At 52.4% G+C, this 18784-nt stretch overlaps 6 protein-coding genes across 6 annotated transcripts; 2 read left to right on the top strand and 4 right to left on the bottom strand.

The window, feature by feature from the left end:
• Positions 1 to 3047: 3047 nt before the first annotated feature.
• Positions 3048 to 3758, bottom strand: J4E85_009491 (uncharacterized protein; the record flags this gene model as incomplete). The annotated part of the gene is made up of 1 exon (XM_051473714.1): positions 3048 to 3758. One exon carries the CDS (start codon positions 3756 to 3758, stop codon positions 3048 to 3050), a length of 711 nt encoding a protein of 236 aa, XP_051322499.1.
• Positions 3759 to 4591: 833 nt separating this feature from the next.
• J4E85_009490 (uncharacterized protein) lies at positions 4592 to 5644 on the top strand (the record flags this gene model as incomplete). The annotated part of the gene is made up of 1 exon (XM_051473713.1): positions 4592 to 5644. The coding sequence occupies one exon, from the start codon at positions 4592 to 4594 to the stop codon at positions 5642 to 5644; it is 1053 nt and encodes a 350-aa protein (XP_051322498.1).
• Positions 5645 to 6923: 1279 nt separating this feature from the next.
• On the top strand, positions 6924 to 8976 carry J4E85_009489 (uncharacterized protein; the record flags this gene model as incomplete). The annotated part of the gene is made up of 2 exons (XM_051473712.1): positions 6924 to 8510; positions 8560 to 8976. The coding sequence occupies 2 exons, from the start codon at positions 6924 to 6926 to the stop codon at positions 8974 to 8976; spliced, it is 2004 nt and encodes a 667-aa protein (XP_051322497.1).
• A 2025-nt stretch (positions 8977 to 11001) lies between these two features.
• J4E85_009488 (uncharacterized protein) lies at positions 11002 to 12621 on the bottom strand (the record flags this gene model as incomplete). Its single annotated transcript, XM_051473711.1, has 1 exon — positions 11002 to 12621. The coding sequence occupies one exon, from the start codon at positions 12619 to 12621 to the stop codon at positions 11002 to 11004; it is 1620 nt and encodes a 539-aa protein (XP_051322496.1).
• A 787-nt stretch (positions 12622 to 13408) lies between these two features.
• J4E85_009487 (uncharacterized protein) lies at positions 13409 to 13665 on the bottom strand (the record flags this gene model as incomplete). The annotated part of the gene is made up of 2 exons (XM_051473710.1): positions 13409 to 13599; positions 13650 to 13665. 2 exons carry the CDS (start codon positions 13663 to 13665, stop codon positions 13409 to 13411), a joined length of 207 nt encoding a protein of 68 aa, XP_051322495.1.
• A 3267-nt stretch (positions 13666 to 16932) lies between these two features.
• Positions 16933 to 17583, bottom strand: J4E85_009486 (uncharacterized protein; the record flags this gene model as incomplete). The annotated part of the gene is made up of 2 exons (XM_051473709.1): positions 16933 to 17458; positions 17489 to 17583. The coding sequence occupies 2 exons, from the start codon at positions 17581 to 17583 to the stop codon at positions 16933 to 16935; spliced, it is 621 nt and encodes a 206-aa protein (XP_051322494.1).
• Positions 17584 to 18784: the final 1201 nt, after the last annotated feature.

The raw sequence follows: 18784 nt of genomic DNA, 5'->3' as shown, positions 1-18784 counted from the left end.
CAGAGGGAAGTAGCAAGTCCCCATCTCGTGCGTAGACAAAAGTGTTCTTATGCCTGAGAGGTGATGCGGTTGTATCCTAGTAGACTTACGCCCTGCATATGTATATGGTAGCTCAATGAAGTCAACACCTGCGCCTCGCTGTAAAGACGATTTCGCGTACCGATGCTGCAGTATTGATTAAGCAGCTTGCGACCCAGCGCTCGTCATTGGCAGACGGCTGGGCGTACAGCGAGCAGCGATAAGTTTTGTCTTACGGTGAATATCGCACTGCCGAAAGCATATGGATGATGCCGTTTGTGCTGACAGGTAGATATAGCCAGGCCTTACGATGCAGGCAATCTGCCATCGAAGAGATCATTGGTAGGCAATATGCTGTGATCTGGCTATCTGCAACCGTGTCGCACATGTGGAGATCTAGATGCTCATACATCGGTCAAAAACTCAAAGACCTGCGGCGAGACTAGCTAGGTATGTTCTGAAAGTCGTGATAGCAGTCGAGACCGTCTGTGCTGTGTAAGGGCGTGGCTGCGCTCTGGAGAGATGATTAGAAGGCAGGTGCCCCTGCGCCAGCCAAGAAAGGCTAGCTCATGACGCGTTCTTAGCGTCTTCGGGGTCCAAATGTCGCCAGGGTCTTCGGCATCTTCAATCGCGTCGCTTTCACGCAGCACCTGGAAACCTTCTCAATCCACATCACATTGCCGTCGAATTGGATGCCTTCCTCTGAATCGCGACATCATGCTCGGCCTGCCTCACTCGCATGCCTAGAGTGTCGGCGTACCCACCTCAAGTGCGACGGAACCCAACCTATATGCGGGCGCTGCCAGACTCGTGGTTTTGTATGCACCTACAAGCGTTCTGGACGAGGTCGCCGACGTGGTATAACGCGCGCAGATACTGATGAGCAGCCGACACTGTCTCACACCCCACCCGTTTCTTCTGGCCCGGTCGCGCAACCCGCTGTTGCACAAGCGCTGTCATGTACGTCCTCTGCAGCGCAATGGCTCCCTCTCGACGATGCAGCCGTTCCACCAAACTCGGCCCTACTGCAGCGTCGAATATCAACCACTCCGCCAGATCAGAATGACGAGTGGGCTGACGATGAGCAACTGGTGAATCTTTACTATCTGAACTTCCACGCGAGTCACCCAATTCTTCTCCCAAGGGACATGTATTGGCAACAAGGATACCCTCGTTATCTGAAAGCGGTAGTTCACCTCATCGGTGGTCGCTATTCACATGCTGTCTCGCTCGACGAATTGCGCGAGAACGTGGCACGAGAGTTTGCTCAAAGCGAAGGAAACACAGCCGAGATGGTACAAGCAGGACTCCTCAATACTATCGCCCTGTTCGCGGAAAACGCTACGGATCAAGGGCAGAAGATGCTTGATTCCACGATCGAACTAGCTTTACGACTCGGCATGCACCAGCGGAGCTTTGCTTCAACGCATGCTGGTGATCTGACTGTGCTGGAAGAAAGCATGCGGAGAACGTGGTACGAATTGTACGTGATCGACGGCTGCATCGCGGCATTGCAGCGAAAATCGACATTCAAAACCAACACAGTAAATGCTGATGTTCTTTTACCATGCGACGATTTTACTTACGAAGCCGGAATGTGCTTCATGCCAGCAACTATGGCCGAATTTCACGGCAACGTCTTTGCCGAAGAGGAAAAGGTATTTTCTTCCTTCTGCTACCGCATAGAAGCCGTACGTCTTCTCGGACGAGTCTTGACTATCACTGGAAAGCATGGGGTGGATCGAGATCTGGTGCAGGCCGTTGACAACGCGCTCGCTGCATTCCTATACCACTTACCACGCTCCAAAAGCGAAGCGGAGATCTCAAACACCTTTGGTGATCTGGACGAACTCATGTTCCAAGCGCACACTATCATCCAATGGAGCACTATCCTCGTGCATTACCCCAGAGGCGATCTGATATCTTCTGACTTATTAACACAAGACGTACTTGGAGCCAACTGTACCAAGCTCCTGTGTCCCTGCAATCGACAACATATTCACTCCGTCAAAGCTATCGAAGCCTCCAAGACTATAGCTATGTTAGCGGCGCTGCGCACTCCAACTCAAAAGCACACACCATTGTTTGTGTATCCACTGGCTCTCGCTGCTGTCGTTCAGCTTTCTATTGGCGCGATGCACGACAAAAGCCCTCGGCGTTGCTTGGACCAGCACGCTGACCGAGTGAAGCTGTTACTCGGGGTACTCAAGTCTATGAGCCGCCAATGGTCGGCTGCTGGAATTGTGTTACGCACCCTGAAAAGGGTAGCATCCGCAGTATTCCGTAGTTCCTCCGTCGATTCACCGTCCAGTATAGTGGCTCCTCCGGCCACATCAATCGATAATGATGCTTTTCCCGACTTCGATCTCCAGGATTTGTACGGACTTGTGGGCCTTGATAACAATACGTTAGGCATATGATAAGCCCTATATGGCCTTCAAGGTCTACTTCAACCATTCGGTCAAAAATGCAAGGACGCAACAATCGCTTCATCTGCGCGAACCGAATTGGAAAAGATCGTTGTATTGTGTACATACTCTCTAGAATCGTTCCAGTCGGCATAGCGCTTGGACCTGCCTAGAGGTGCTCAGTGCCGCTCAGTGCCGCTCAGTCCCCGTGTCCCATGACCATTTCTTCCCCTTGATCGGGAGGTGCATCAAAAGCTCACCACTTGGTGTCGGTAATGGAAGTCTACCAGCGCGTATGTTTATCTGCAAGGACGGATGCAGCAGCTTCGGCGCGTTCAGACTCGCATCACGTTCTTCTCGCAGGATTCGAAAATCGTCCTCCGCATGGTTCGCGAGATGTCTGTTCTTCTCCCTGTGATCCCGTACAGTCATCCAAGGCACGGCTTCGCATCGTTGCGGACACGCTGGATAGTCATGCCCTGTCCAAATCCTGGTTTCGTCCGGTAATCTCATTAGCTTTTGTGCTGAAGCATACAAACTCTTTGCACTCCCGCCTGGAAAATCACATCGTGCAGTGCCGATGTCAGCATGGAAGATTGAGTCGCCGCAGAACACGTTGCCTTACAAAGTGTTAGTATTGAGCACAAATACAGATCGCTGCAGCGAGCACTTACTGCCGACCTGGTAACCGATATGATCTGGGGTATGACCTGGAAGATGAACGACCTTCACCCTTAAACTCCCAACCTCGAACATCTCATCATCTTCGAAAAGATGATCGAACGCGTTTTCGTACTCAATGGCTGGAATACCATATCTCACAGCAAAACGCTTTTGGACCTCCCGAATTCTCTTTCCGATGCAGATGGGCGGTTTGAAACTCTGCCACGATGAGAGACGCTGCTGGAGGTAAGAAGCTGCTGTCAAGTGGTCGGCATGTGCGTGCGTTTCCAGTATTCTCTCGATGTGATACCCACCCTCCAAGACCGTGGCCAATAGATCATCAGCTGTCTGGGTACTGATTGTCTGGGTAGGCCCATCATAATCGAGCACAGGATCGATAATGACGGCTTTCTTGGAAGAAGGGTCTGCTACCACGTATTGCCATGTCCCTGTCTTGTCTTCAAATAAGCTGTGGATTGCTGGCTCGTAGGACCTTATGGTGTGAGTGCTGTAACTTGATCGGTTTCGGGCTTTCCGCGGGATCTGTAAAGTTGGATTGGTCAGGTTGGTGACGATGCGGCCTGCCCAGCTCGCATAGTTCGGTGGATGTGGCAAGCTGACTGTTCCTCGTGCGATGCATTGAGGTATCGTAGGAGTCATTTGAGCCATCGATCGTTGCTGTTGCCTCCAATTGCGGACCTCGGGGGTGTGGTGAGACGAGTTCGGCGATCGCCAAAGCGCCTGGATGCGTCTAGATGAGCGTAAATTCTTCATGCCCTAGGATGGGATAGTTAATATTATCCGTGTATCAGCGTCCACTTGTTCATTACCCCCTCCGCTTCGTCTTAAATATTTATCAACCTCGGGAAGCTGACTGTGCCCAGGTGGTGCCACCTCCATCCAGAGTTCGGCGTCTATCCCACAACGGCGTTTTAATCCCCGACATGAAACGCTTTTGATCGCCGACATAGCAACGACCTATGGACTGAGCTATCTACCTCCTCAAGATTTTCGTAGGTCTTGAAGAGTTGTTCCGTCCACCGTCCACCAACCGCAAAATCGTAAAGAGTCACATTACAGCAGATCTACAGTTATTCGAGCGAAAACAGGAATCATTCATACTACTTCTTCAATCTACCGTTAGCCATTACCTCCACACAACCTCAGCAGCTAAAAGAATAGCTATCTACATGGCCGGAATGTATTCATCGTGCCATCGCTTCACATCGACGTCCCTCCGAACTGCGCTCAACGCACCAAGTCGGCCAGCTGTTCGAGGCCTCGCAACAGTCTCACCTGCGACCAGCACATCAAGACATCACAAGGTTATTGTTATTGGAAATGGTTCAGCTGGTGTCGCAGTCAGTCATCAACTGTTACGAAAAGGACGCTTTCAAAAGGACGACATTGCGGTTGTCGATCCGAGCACTTGGCATCATTACCAACCGGGCTGGACATTGGTGGGCGGCGGCTTGAGCAACAAACTACAATTCAAAAGGCCGATGATCGAACTTGTCGCATCTGAGACGACGTTCTACAATGACCATGTGGTGGCCATTCACCCGCAAGACAACTATCTGTCGCTGGGAGACGGTGACAAAGTCCAGTATGACCATCTCGTCATCGCCCCAGGCATCAAAGTCGATTACGACGACATCAAAGGCCTTAGCGAAGCAATGGCCAATCCTGATAGCCTTGTAGCATCTATATACAGCTACGACCACTGCGACAAAGTGTTTCGAAACATTCAGCGTCTCAAGAAGGGCTCGGCCATCTTCACCCAGCCTTCCGGTGTAGTGAAATGCGCAGGCGCACCTCAAAAGATCATGTGGCTCGCCATGGATCACTGGAGACGAGCAGGCCTCTACAGCAACGATCCCAAGAAAGGTACTATCAAGATGACTTTCGCGACTGGTCTGCCCACTATGTTTGGCGTACCGAAGTACAGCGTCAAACTGAACGAAATGCGAGAAGAGAGAGGAGTCACAGGCCTCTTCGAACATAATCTCATCGAGATTAATGGGAATACTGCAACATTTGAACGACCGAATGGCGAACAGCCCGTACAACGACATTTTGACTTCCTTCATGTTGCGCCTCGAAATTTACCGCACGCCTTTGTGAAAGAAAGCGGGTTGAGCAACGACGCCGGGTATGTGGATGTGGATCAGCACTCTCTCCGGCACAAGAAGTTCAAGAACGTGTGGTCGCTCGGCGATGCGGCGAGTCTGCCGACGTCGAAAACGGTGGCTGCGATCACATCCCAAGCGCCAATCCTCACACAAAACCTGTTGCGTACTCTGGATGGCAAGGAGCTAGAGTCCGAATACGATGGCTATACTTCATGTCCGCTTCTGACCGGTGACAAGAAGGTGCTTCTTGCGGAGTTCAAATACGGTGGTATGCCGAAAGAGACGTTCAATACATGGTTTGGTGTTGATCAGGCTGTTCCGAGACGCGCATTCTATCATCTGAAGAAAGACTTCTTTCCTTGGGTTTATGATCGATATCACGTGAAGGGCCGGTGGGGTGGCCCAAGTGGCTGGATCAGATAGCTTTAGATAAATGTTGAGAGGTGTTGCGATACGTCTTTTCGAAGGATCAATACCCTGCATGGAAGTGTTAGATAATGTATCGTATGTATCGGCAGGGCTATGTTGGCAATGGCGCGTAGCCGGCGCAAAGACTGACGTTAGCATATTTATCCTGTTGCTCGCTGGTGTTGATGATTCTGCTGCTATCATTGAATAAGGGGCGATATGTGCATGGGCGGTTAATACGAAGAACATGTGGATGCGTGAAATGTCGATATTTCGGTCTGGACGGCAGACGCGTGCTGGCGGAAAAGCACGCTAAGCACAAAGGTAGCTTAGCGCATAGCATGACGTAAGCGTGCTGGCAGGGCGCGTTTGAACTTTGACAATAGGGCGTGCAACCAGGAGATATGTATAACCAGCGCCCAAGCCACTCTTCCCTCTGCTACTGCCAGCCCAAATCACGTACGTGTTACATCCCACTCCGACTACTGCAATCGGTTCCGATTACCTAGCACCATGACTACGAAGACCTTTCGGATCTCTTGCCGGACTTTCGTCGGTCATGCATTTGCCATTTCGAAGGCCTGTCGCTCTTATCACGGCATGTCCGAGTCTTGGAGACGAGGGACAGTCGGCACATGGCGCTAAACCTCTGGTGCAACGTTGCTTCTGTTGTGCAGGACCTCGAACTGGATTTCCCTTGGCCACTCTGCACGAGAGACGAGGCGCGACGACACCCTCAAAACCCTACGCCACGGCGATGGACCAGCTGGAGGCTGATACAAGAGACATGTTTGCGTATCAATACCCTCTTATCTCACGCCCACATTGATATGCGCATTGCGAGCCCAACCAGGCCGAGCATGACTCCCTTCCAAGACGTGGAGGTGCCGTTCCACCCGAACATACCTTGGCTGCCAAGGCGCGCCTCCGCACCCATGGGACATCTCCACCTACCAAGTTCCTGCGCAAACGCCTCCCACGGGCCTGAATGTTGGTATCAGTAGCTGCAGACGGGTATCATGCCCGTAGTGCTACCCTGGCACGCGACATGTTATCATTGAGGCGTCGAGTCGTTGCTGGCCGTGGCTGCGTGGTGACGCGCGCCGCGACTCTGATCTAAGATCAGAAGCGCAGGGGTGTGCGACGACATCATTAGAAGAGAGAGTTGTGCCCAGACTGGGTTCTCTCACTGCACCTCTGCCGGGCTCGTCTCTTTGCCCTCTCTAGGCAGCCTCTCATATCGCTTGACTTCTCCACCTCGTCTCACTGAGCGCATCGATACCATTTGCCCACTATGAACGTCATCCGCAAAGCCGTGCGGGCGATGTTCCCTCCGCCTCGCGTGGCGCCTGACGGTCGCGCGGAATGGCCCTCTCGAACACCATACGTACTTGCTTCCATGGGCGGAGCGATGGGATTCGGAAATTTGTTACGTTTCCCTTCCCAGGTCTTCAACAACAACGGCATTCAATGGTTTATACCCTACCTCATGGCTGTCTGCCTCCTCGCGATCCCGGTGCTTATCCTGGAAGTGGCTATTGGACAGGCCTACCGCAGCGGCTGTGTCATCGGTTACAACGGTCTTGATCGACGCTTTACCGGCGTTGGATTCGGAATGGTCTGCGTTGGTTATGCTGTGGCAATCTACTACATTCCCATTCTATCCTGGGTCATGGTGTACTTCCGCAGTTCATTCCGGTCCGCAAACGACTTCCCCTGGAAAGATAACCCACAGGAGTACTTCAGTCATGTCGTCAACGAAGTCCCCGCCATCCCCGCGGTCTACAGCGATGATGGTAGTCGAGTCCTTCAGTATGCCTCATATCCTGGTGTGAACCTCGATGGCGAGCTTGTTGGCTGGGTACTCTTTTCTTGGTTCATCGTTTGGATCTGTTTGTACAAAGGCATCGCCATTACCGCTCGCGTCGTCTACATTACCATCGTCTTGCCCATTATCATGACCGTTATCCTTGTCGGCCGTGGTGCGTCTCTGCCCAACGCTGGCCGAGGTATCAAACTATACTTTGGGGAGTTCAACGGCGATCAGCTTGCCGCAGGCAAGATTTGGCAAGCTGCAACCAGTCAGGTCTTCTATTCTACCGGTGTCGGTTTTGGCTATTACTCTGCCTACGCCTCGTACAACTCCAAGTTCTCCGATGCTGTCCAAGACGCCATGATGATCTGCAGTGCGAACGCGCTGTTTGAGTCGTTCGCGGCCTTTGCTGTCTTCGGTGTTGTTGGTTACTTGGGCCTACAGCCTGGTGTTGGTGATCCGGTCGGAACATATACGCTCGGCTTCTACACCCTCCCCAGCGCCATTCAGGAAATGCCTGGTGCTCCATTCTGGTCTGTTCTGTTCTTTCTGACTCTGTTCCTACTTGGTATTAGTTCATCGTACGCGCTGCTAGATGCCATGATCACTACCATTTGCGACACTCACTGGGGAAGGAAGTACAAGCACTCGACCATCGCCACGATCATCACCGTCATCTCGGCCCTGGTATCGTTGTTCTACTCAACGGGATTGGGTTATGAAGCTACCAACGCTGTTGACGCACAGATCAGCAACATTTCACTCATCTTCGTCGTATGGGCTGAGTGCGTATGCGCTACTTCGTTCTACCGCTTCGTCGATGTCATAGGTCAGGTTGGCGCACCATCCTTCTGGCTGTACCAATGTTCGTACATTGGCGCCCAGATCATCGGCAATGCCATCGCACATACAGTTTCCGACAAGATCGGTGCTGGTGTTGGCTTTGGTCTCTACATCGCTGGCACAATCCTTGCTATTCTCGTCGCCAAAGATCCCACAGTTCCAGCTCCTAAATTTTGGGGCCGTAACAAGATCTTGAACCGCGTTTGGTGGGTTGGCCTCTACTCAGTAAGTATACCCTTCTCCAGTGACATATTCACTTGCTTATACTATGTAGGGACACCAACTTGCGCGCGACCTCAACTATGTTGTGTGTGTGGGCAAGCAGTGGCGACTACCCGTCTTCTGGGCACCCATCCTTCGATACTTCGCCGCACCTGTGCTCTCGATCATCTTCTGCTTTGCCTACCCCACGTTCTACGCCATCCGCGGCGACCCCCTACAGATCTTCGGTTTCATGGTTGCCCATCTCATCGTCTTAGTCGTCCTCGTCGGCTTCATCATCCCCAAGAGCCTCAATATCTTCGTACCTCCAGAACGCCGCGAGGAAGGAAACAGACAATACGCGCCCCAGACGGTACTTGGAAAGGACGACACAAACATTGTGGGTGGTGTTGCGCCTGGGCAGGAGTACGAAGCAGGCCTGTCAGTGCCGCCAGCTTACGACTCTGACAAAATGGAGGACAAGAAGTGAGTGGTATATGCAGCGGCATCTGATTCTGGTGGATGTGCGTATGAATGATCCGGCCCATTGCAACGATTACCCAAGCGCCCAACCCAAATATGACAGCCCGTACGCATTGATTTTAAGATCATCTCCATTGCGCCAGACTTGCCCATTGCACTTCCATGCTCCGGTTTTGCCTTTCTTCGCCCATAACGCTTGGAAATGTTTGTTTTCAGGCCCCGTTGGAAGCCTACCTGGCTTCGTTATTCACATGTACGATTCGAAATCCAATTATATACCATTTGTTCAACAGTTCCTACACAGCCACTGAGCTGCTACACGCCTTTCCCAATTCACTCGGCTGACTGTTATGATGCCGATTATCCGGACCCCCCTCGCTTCTACTTCCGGTGTATCTCGTCGATTGGGGCTGAGCTGCCATGATCGTGACCGCGGTTCTTTGAGCCGTGCCGTGCCTCCACGGTCATGCTCGATCGATCGTAACGTATGCAACGCTACGTGTCAACTCACATGTAATCTCTCTGGAAAGACTCTTCACTCTACTGAACGATGCGGTTATCGGCATGAAGGGATGGGAAGCCTCACGTCGCATTCGATGTGCATAACTCTGCTAGCGATTTTCGATCCGACAAGATGCGATGCTGCGCCGCATTCATCTAATCGCGGTCTTCATAGCCGAAGTCGAACCACAGCCGACCATTCATCAGTCTCTCCGACACTAAAAGCATGGCCACAAAAGACGATGGATGCATTGCGACAATGTGGCTGAAGCTTGTGGTACGCCGCGCTGCAGCTGTTCCCGACGTGTGAATCTGTCGCCTCGAAACGCGGCCAACTCTGATCTTAGAATCCCCAAGCCACTCCACCAAACGCTGCTGCTCCACCAACCATCAGCATCGCGCCAGTCGGCAGCGGCATACCCGGTGCCCGTCCTTCGCTGTCCGAAGCCTCTACCCCAGTTTCCTCAGCCCCACTCGTGTCACCCGTGCTTGCCGGTGTGGGTGTGGACGTAGCGCCCACGATAGTAGCCATAGCAAACTTCAGGTCTGTCAATGCTCTCAATTCCGATTGCGAAAAAACCGTCGGTGTTCCACTAAGTATAGAATATTTCGCATCGTAATAATCGGCGTCGCACGTGACGGGGACTTCTGTTAGCACACCCGTCCATGAACAAGCACCGTTCCTGGTTATTGCACTCGGCATGGTCATGTGGTACTCCCATGTCTCGGGGCCTTGAAGCATGGTGAAGGGAATGCAACCGTCAATTTCTGCTTCTGGTGTCTCTATTGGTACGGCGGTTTTGTAGAATGACAGCGCCCATGATATCATGCTGTCGAGAGACGCTTCTCGTGCTGATTCTTCGGCTGGAGCTGTTGAGTAGGGATCAGCGGCGGTCCTCGCAAAGAATGATGTCATGTTACATACACAGGTACGTCGACGAAGGTGTAGGAGTCGGAGTCGTTGTTTCAGGACACTTCTTCTCGTAGGTAGTGGCAGTGTCGTCGGACGACATGAAGGTAAGAGTCGGCTCCATTGGGTTCATCAAGTGTAAATACGTGAGATTATATTGCGCGTTGATTGCGCTCGCCAAAAGCGACGCGATCAAAAGGCTCCTCATTGCTACTCTGCTGCTATGCGACGCGATGCGATGTGATGCGGTACGATCATGTGGGGTGCAGCCTGGCATGCGTCGACACCACGATGGGCGTATGAGTCGCAACTTATTGCATTCCAACAATCAGGACCGCAGCCCAAGTAGGCAGCTGCCAAGGCGTTGTCGAGCAGTTTGATGAGCAAAGGAAGGGGTCTAACTAGAAGCTTGACAAGCTTGCTGACGAGTCGCGGGACGAGATAGAGATGGCGATGTTCACGTTCTGGTGTCTGGCAGGCCTAAGCGACCCCGGGAGCTCAACGGCCAATGGGTCGCATGTCTGTCGCGCCCTCAGGCATCCAGCGCGTAAGGGCTGCAATGGTCCAGACCACAATCTCATAGTCTGTTGACCTTGCGCTCGCTCCTTCAAGAGTCCTATATTATATCTCGATCCGACGACTACCTTTCGGTGGAAAGCGCGAGAGAAGTAAGACAATGAAGCCAAGCAATGCGACAGCGGCGTTGCAGATGAAAGTGAGATGACTTTGGCCAGCCTCGGCAAGCGCAGCGAAAGCCACTCCAAAGACGGCCGACGTCGAAAGACGCGCGATGTTTTCGACGAGCGTAATGCCGCTTAGCGCATCGACGCGTTCGCTGTTCGGTAACATTTGCAGAATCGATCCCTTGGACGCGGCACCAGTACCTGCAGCAAACGGCAGCATCACAGCAACGATGTACATTTGCCAACCTTGTGATACGAATACGGCAAGACCGGTAAGTATGCCATCAAGCAAAAGGCTGAAACGCGCATAAAACAAATCGAATGCGAACGTCTCCTGCTCGTTCGTCGGTTCGGGGTTGGGCGGCTCTTCGCTCTCCATAGGGTCGACAGTTTCCGTTACTGCCGGAGTTGGTGGTATGATATGAACCTGCACCGTCGATTCTCTTTCTTCGTCTTCCGCCAACTTGCTCTTCACGCCGTCACCCATCCACTTTCGCCCTGCAGCAACGATGATGGGAAAGACGAGAGAGAGGAAACCACCTCTCAATGCTGAGTATAAGAAGATGAGTGCTCCGTTCTCCTTGGGGCCGAAGTTGAACTCAACGGTAGCATACATCTGAAGTAAGATCGGGATGTAGCCAGTCGCGAGGATACCCAAGAATACGCCGATACCGAGGGTGAGTGCTCCAAACTGCAGGCGAGTACGTCCATTAGGTAGTTCCCACTTTTGCGGTGCAAAGATGCGAAGGGGGCCAAAGAAACGCGCGATGCCAGTGGTTTCGCGAGGTTTCGCATCCTTGTCTTCCTCCGGCGGTGGCATGGCAGGTAGCGATACTGCTACATATACGCAGCAAAGCAAGAATAACACCAAAGTCATTCGGAAGGGCGCAAGTATGCCAAAGTAGTCGCCAACGACACCTCCGATCAAGAAACCAATGGCGCTCCCGAAGTACATGCAGCCTTGGAGTCTGCCCAATGCACCTGTACGCTTCTCATGCTCGACGACGTCCGCCACCAAAGAATTGAGGCACAAAACGTATCCATTCGGGCCACCAACTACTGTGATGACTTGCGAGCATTGCACGATCATGATGCCGACGTTGCCGCCATGCATAATACCGATGTTCTGGATCAGAAGGCGGACCGCAGGCCAGAAGATCTGAATGATCAAAGCCAACTTGACGCCCAGGCGTTTGATAGTCCATGCAGCTACCAGCAAATTGACGAGGCCGAATATCGTAGTCGATGATGCAAGTAGTGCAAAAGCCCTGGCCGCTCCAGCGTCGATTTCGCGTCTCGCACATTTATCCGCAGCATTCGGATCCGGCTCATGATTTTCGTAATACGCATCGCAGGTCAAAATTCGGAAAGCGTATAGCATAGGAGCCTGCGTGATACTGAATGTCAACGACACGAGGAACGCGCATATCAAAGCCCGGAATAACACCGGGACGGCCGCTTTTTCTTCTCTTGGTTTGGGCTCATCGCGCGGCAGGAGGGGTGTGGTCTCCTCCTCTTGAATGGTCGAAGGACGTCGGAATTCTTGGGCGATAGCCATGCTTGGGATTTGGCATGGGAATGAGAGAGAGAAAAGCTTGGTGTTGAAGAAAAGTCTTATCGTGATGTGCATGGTGTTGACTAACGCTCTGTGGAAGCTGCGTCCGGGTATCGGCGGGGTAGCGGCTGCGCGTATCTCCAGACTACCCACCTGGGCACACCGACTATATCGCGTCCGTCGTATACTGGACGCATTGAGCCCACACAAGATGCGAATTGCAGATTTGGGACGCTGCAGTGAGATTTGAACAGCAGAATGCAGAAGCTCGCGATGACGTCAGCCTATCAATACCCTCGCCACTGGGAACATCTCCTTTGTAATTTACATTTCAGCTGCTTCAGGGCTATAGATAACATTTTCGTGAACAGAATACAGCAGACTGCGCAAGCAGGTTTCCCAGTATCGCAACGTGGCGGCACCAGCTGTATGTCACGGTCGGCAATACCATCTCACAGCTGAGGGGAACCAGGACACGAAAAGTGACTAATGTTGAAGCATGATCGAAGAATGTTTTTAATCGATTGAGATGCGATACGAAGATTCTATCCTCATGATGATGTACAATCGCTCAAAGTAGGGTATGCCGTTTCCTGTAAGTTTCCCCCATCCCAGAATAAACGCCGCTTATGCCGTCCATCCAATACCCAATGCCATGCCGAAAATATGAAAGTCGTAGCCCCTCGGTCTCAAAACGCCAGCGTTCGCTGTCGCACTGGAGGAAGGTGCTGATAGAGTACAATGCCGAGTGTGCTCAACTGTCGCCAGTTGAGTTTGGGTTGTAGTACGCTTAAGCGAACTCGAAGCGCTCGTTGCAGTGCGACATCTCGCGGAAGCAGTGAGGGCAGAGGTCAAGACCCTGGGAGGTCAGACCAAGTGCGGCAGATGCGGCGTGGAGAGTCTCGCGAGTCGATGTGGGTGCCGAGGTGGAGGCTGGGGTTGGGGCACCTGAGGCACCGGCGGGAGTGGAAGAGACGGAGTCTGGATGCATTGTTAGGAAAAACCAAAACCTTGATGGAGAAACAACGTACCCTTGAAAGAAGGCATTTTGATGTTTGACTGTGGTTTAGATATTTGATTGAGGTTGAGATATGATGATATGACGTATGTTTCTTCGTCTGATATGAAGTGGAATAGATGCAGATGTGGATGTGGATGAAAGAAGCCGAAACCCCAGAGCCACATCCCTCTTATACACCTCCGCCTTCGCCGCGCCTTCCCAACATGACCCTGAAAACAGTCACCAACGAAAAATTGGTGAGCAAAAAATCGTGCGCAACAGGCACCATCCCGACTTGTCCCGGAACCGTTTCGAGAATTTACGTCGAACCACATCAAGATGATGCGCCACGCTCGCCTCATGCGCTAAGTGGAGTGATGATAACGCGTGCGGACCCACTGTTAGCCGTTAGTGCGGCTGAGATTTTCAGGGCCGCGAGCAAGAGGCTCGCCATCGTGCATTTGATATCGGCTAGAATGTGTTTTCCGGCTTCGGAAAAGCCTTGCTGTTGACCGGTCGAGTGCAAGCTGAGACACGCTTGACAAGTTTTTGAGGCTCGAGATAGAGTGATTAGTGGCTCGGACAGATGGAAAGCGAAGTTTTGCTGTCGATAGCCTCGAGACGGGAGATAGTCGGTGTAGCGTGTCTGTGCTACCGGTCCTTCACATGTCAGACGTGTTTTGGGCTGTTGCGGTTTCAGACGACGTCATCGCGTTATCGTCATCGGGGGTCGCGATCTTGCGATGCATCCACAGCCACGCCTATCTCTGACACCTTCTGTCACGTTGCTGTCGAAGTTGTGAGGCTATATCTTGGAATGGCTCAGATAGCTAAGAATCATTGGCAAGTGACTGCAGAGGTGCCATTGACACATTGACTGAGCGGTGCAGCTGTGTGGGCCATGTCGTTGGTTAGACGGTAGAGCACTTGGGATAGCACCACGCATAATGATAAGATGGTCGGCCAAACAAGCCTGAAGGCAGTACAGGACTTTGGATAGTATCGAGCTGTAGATGAATTTGACGTTTCCTTAGTGTGTTTCGACGCGTTCTCTAAGACGCGCTGGAGAGAGATAAGGGGCTAGACCCAGATAGCTATGGTCGCTTCATCGCTCCCGCGGGCGAGGTGGTCCCGAAGTCGATGCTTCCTCAACCCTCACGCGCTCTGTCTCTCAGCCCTTCCGTCATCTGTGTTCCAACCGCACCAAGCGCACCGGCTTCATGATTATGACCATGTCTGAATGGCGGCGAAACTCCCGAAATCGCATCTCTCGTCAACCCGATCAGCCTTTGCCCTCATAGACCCGAACACGTCCTTATTCCACCGCCAGATAGACCGCCACGCCTACCTCACGAGCGGGTTCTGTACCCACGTTGCGGTATCATACGTTTGGAGCGAATGGCGAGATAATGCATCGGATAGGCTCCCGAGCTGGGCAGCGCTCCAGAAGCGGCTGACGTCCCTTCTGGGACAGCGTGCCTCTCCGGGCATGAAAGCTATCACGGGGAAGGCGACTCGCTGTTGGTTAGATTGCATGTGCATCGATCAGGAGTCGAGCGAGGACAAGTCGTATTGGATACCGCGCATGGATGAGATATACTATGAGGCGCGATGCACGATCCTGCTCTTGCGAGTACCTGGGCTGGATCTAAGCCCAGTGCTGGAAGTTAAGAGGCGCATGCACTGCCCATTGTCTGGCCCGCTGAGGCTCAGAGACATCGCGCAAATGGTTCCGCACAGTTGTCTTCTGTGTCAATCGTGCACATCGCTGCCGGAGATTGCCTCAGAGCTCGAGACATTACCTAGGTAGCCCTCAACGCGCTGAGGATCCTGTGTCATGCGACGTGGCGCGAGAGAGCATGGATTCTACAAGAGATACTGCTCAGTCAGAACTACTTGCTGACCTGGGATGATAGTGGCGAGTGGCTCTCCCTTGCCGACACGGCTGTGATTGCTGCGCTCCTATACCGCCGTAACCTGGAAGAGACATGGCTTGATGAGTTTGCGTCTTGGTGCAGGAGATTGTGGTATCTCAGGCAGAACTATGACGAAGCCCAGACATACGAGCTATGCGACGCGAATGTATTGCAGCTAGCTTCCACGCTTAGCGCGACGGTACCTTCGGACAAGTACTATGCCTTGTGTGGTATGCTGCGACTCAAGAATGTGAAGCCAAACCCAGCACACAGTGCCAATGAAGCACTTGAGGTTATCGTAAATGCCTTGGTTCAAGAAGGCCGGATGAGCTGGCTGTATGCTGTTCCACCATCTCTTGGAGTTCCCATGCAACTTCGAGACGGAGAAATGGCCCCATTTATCCTGACACGACTTGAAGATCGTCTAAAGCCCAACAAGAAGCATAACGCCGTTGTACGGCCTAAAGAACTTACTCTCGATGCGATACAACTCGGGCGCGTTACGGAGGTACTGCCTTTCTCACAGGTTTTGGAGTCAGCATCCAACCACCTACGCGAGACCCGCGACTTTGACTTCCCCGAAAGCTTACCGTACTGCCATCGCATACCAGACATCATCCGACGACTTTCGCTCGACTTAGTAGACCCTTTACTTCTTGAACCCACTTTCGGGCACATATGTAGAGCTCTCCAACCTTTACACGCCGTCAAGTCCGAAGTTCGTAAAGGCTGGTTATGCGTCATGTTTCTCGGCTTCATCGACGAGCCTCTCATCCAAGAGATGTGCCAAGGAGCCGCGGATGAAGACGTGCATATTGTTAGATCATCGGCTGCATCGCTCCAACAGCATCTGATGAAGATAAGGGATCTCTTTAGCGTTTTACTTTGGACTAAAGAGGCCGCAGATGATGCTTCCATAATGGTAAGCGTAACGACGTCGGGCTGTCCGGCTGATGCTCAAGTCTTCTCGTTGAACGGCGAGGCTGACTCGATGTTTGTGGCTCGCCTGCGAAATCGAGCAGACGCCTATGATGAGTTTTGTGGCCCGTTATTTTCGTTGAATGTACGAGACACCATTGGTCCTCGACCTTCCAGACTGTTCACCACGCCGTTCTGGCGGAAGAAATCTCACTCTCTGCATGCGCAATCACTTCGTTTCAAATATAGAGGAAGGGACGAGGTATCGTAACACGTTACTGTCATTGTGTTTGGTTTATGTAACAGAAAGAGATACATGCGAGCTCACAGACACCGAGTACTGAAATACAAATGAAATCCTCCGTCAATCTCACCTACTTTGCAATCCACCTTTGCTTCATGCTCTCGGGGCGCCGTTGGCATTAGCTAAACTGCCTTGTGTCAAGACTGGAGGCGGTTGTTCCATGCGAATACCCTCCATCAGTGACCTTTGTTAAGATGATCATTCAACTTGTCCTGGCGATAGAACATTCTACCACAGTGAGGGCGAGTGCAGGGGAAGAAGGGGCCGTTGTGCTTCTTCATATGACGGCGGTACTCTCCAGGACGACCGAAAGTGTTAGGGCACCCATAGGGGCACTGGCGAGAAGCAGTCGCATTGGCATGTTGGACCTGGTTGTTCACCGACGGTATGATCGAAGGTATGACCGGAGCGACAGAGACTTGGGTGCGAGGCTGGGGTAGGGAGACATGTGGTATAGTGTTCCCTCCGTCAGTTTGTGGAGCGACACTGATGTCGAGGGCATTTGGGGCTATGGCGTTGACAAAGTCCTGATCGAAAGAATGGATGCCATTGACGTCGGCGGGTACTTCATTGTTACCCAGTAGGTGATCGGCGTCACCGTTCCACACGGCTCGGGCGTCCTCCACTAGCGCTTGGCTCGCTTCGACGGTGTGGAGGTATTGGTTATCGTTTTGCCAAGACGAAAAGAGAGAAACGCAAGGGCTGAGTAGGTTAGTAAAAAAAAAAACTTACGGGCGGCCAGCCTCGCTAGCCACAAATTCATGGTTCGGAGGATCCCTGTCCAAGCGTTCTTCGCGGGTGTCCTCGAATGCAGGAGGTGAAGACATGTCGAAAATCTTCTCGAGGAGCTTGAATTTGGGAGCGCTCGGTTCTGAGCGCCCAGGAATGTTGTAGACTGATGGATGAGGAGAGCCTTGTTCGGCCGCTGAGGTTGTCGAAACTTGATCAAACAAAGGTCGCGCGGTAACACTCTTTCGTTGGTATTGTACTGACGGCAAGGAGGTGAGTTTCGAGAGCGAAAGACAAGGCCGATGCGCGAGGTTGGCGATGGCTACTACACACGGTTTCGCTGTTGCGAGGCTGTGAAGGGCCTCATACTAATGCGGTTAGTACAAAACGCCACTGTGCCCTTCGATGCATCACGAGATTAGATGTACAGTCGAGCAGTGACGACCCAATCACTCGACCACCATAGCCTGGTAAGCGCCGGGGCTCCTGTAACGTGAGTGTGCCCTTTGACACGTCACAAGGCTATGCCAGGGCAATAGGCTTCCGATGATACCCCAGCCTTGCTCATGCATGGCTGCCTCAAGGGTAAGGAAGTGAGTCTGACGGCAAGGCTGAAGATGCGGCTCAAAGATCAATTAGAAACACAGGGCACGGTCACCGTATGAGCTGTGAGGCTCTTCACCTTGCTCTTCTTGTACATCACAGGTGCGCCAGGTCAATAATTACATCTTTCATCTATTCTCGATTCGTTGAAAGTTGATATGAAGCACTTCAGCTACATTTTTAGCGAGCAAGAACCATTTCAACAAGCGGGAAGAATCAGATTAGACGCCTAAGCAATGCTACTATTTCTGATTCCATACTGGAGACGATGAAGTGCCCATTGCATGTCGCTCTTCCCAAACTACTCATCCCCATCACACCCTCACCAAATCTACTGAGCCAGCTTTCTTCATGTCCCCGTCACAAACCCTTTCAACATACCCATCGCGATCCGCACTATCAACAACCCCATACACCGAAGTCCTTAGATAAGGATGTACCTGTACTTGTTATTCCCTGCCAGTACCCACCTAGTGACAAGTACTCACTGCATCGCTACGTCGCGCCTCGGAAGTGTCGGTCGCCTGCAAGTCCAACGGCTGCGGAACCAACTCACGCGTCGATTCCGAAAACGACGTCTCGTAAAAGCTGGGCGGAAGTTCAAGCCGCTCGGTGAACTTCGACGCCCCAGATTCAGGCTGCGAAACTGGAGACTCGCATCGCTTCGGTGGCGGGGGAGAAGTAGCAGCAGCCGGA

This window comes from Alternaria conjuncta (genome assembly GCF_024043145.1).
Source record: "Alternaria conjuncta strain BMP 0040 chromosome Unknown scaffold_17, whole genome shotgun sequence".
NCBI classification, from domain to species: Eukaryota; Fungi; Ascomycota; class Dothideomycetes; order Pleosporales; family Pleosporaceae; genus Alternaria; species Alternaria conjuncta.
This window is presented reverse-complemented; position numbering and strand designations above follow the sequence as displayed.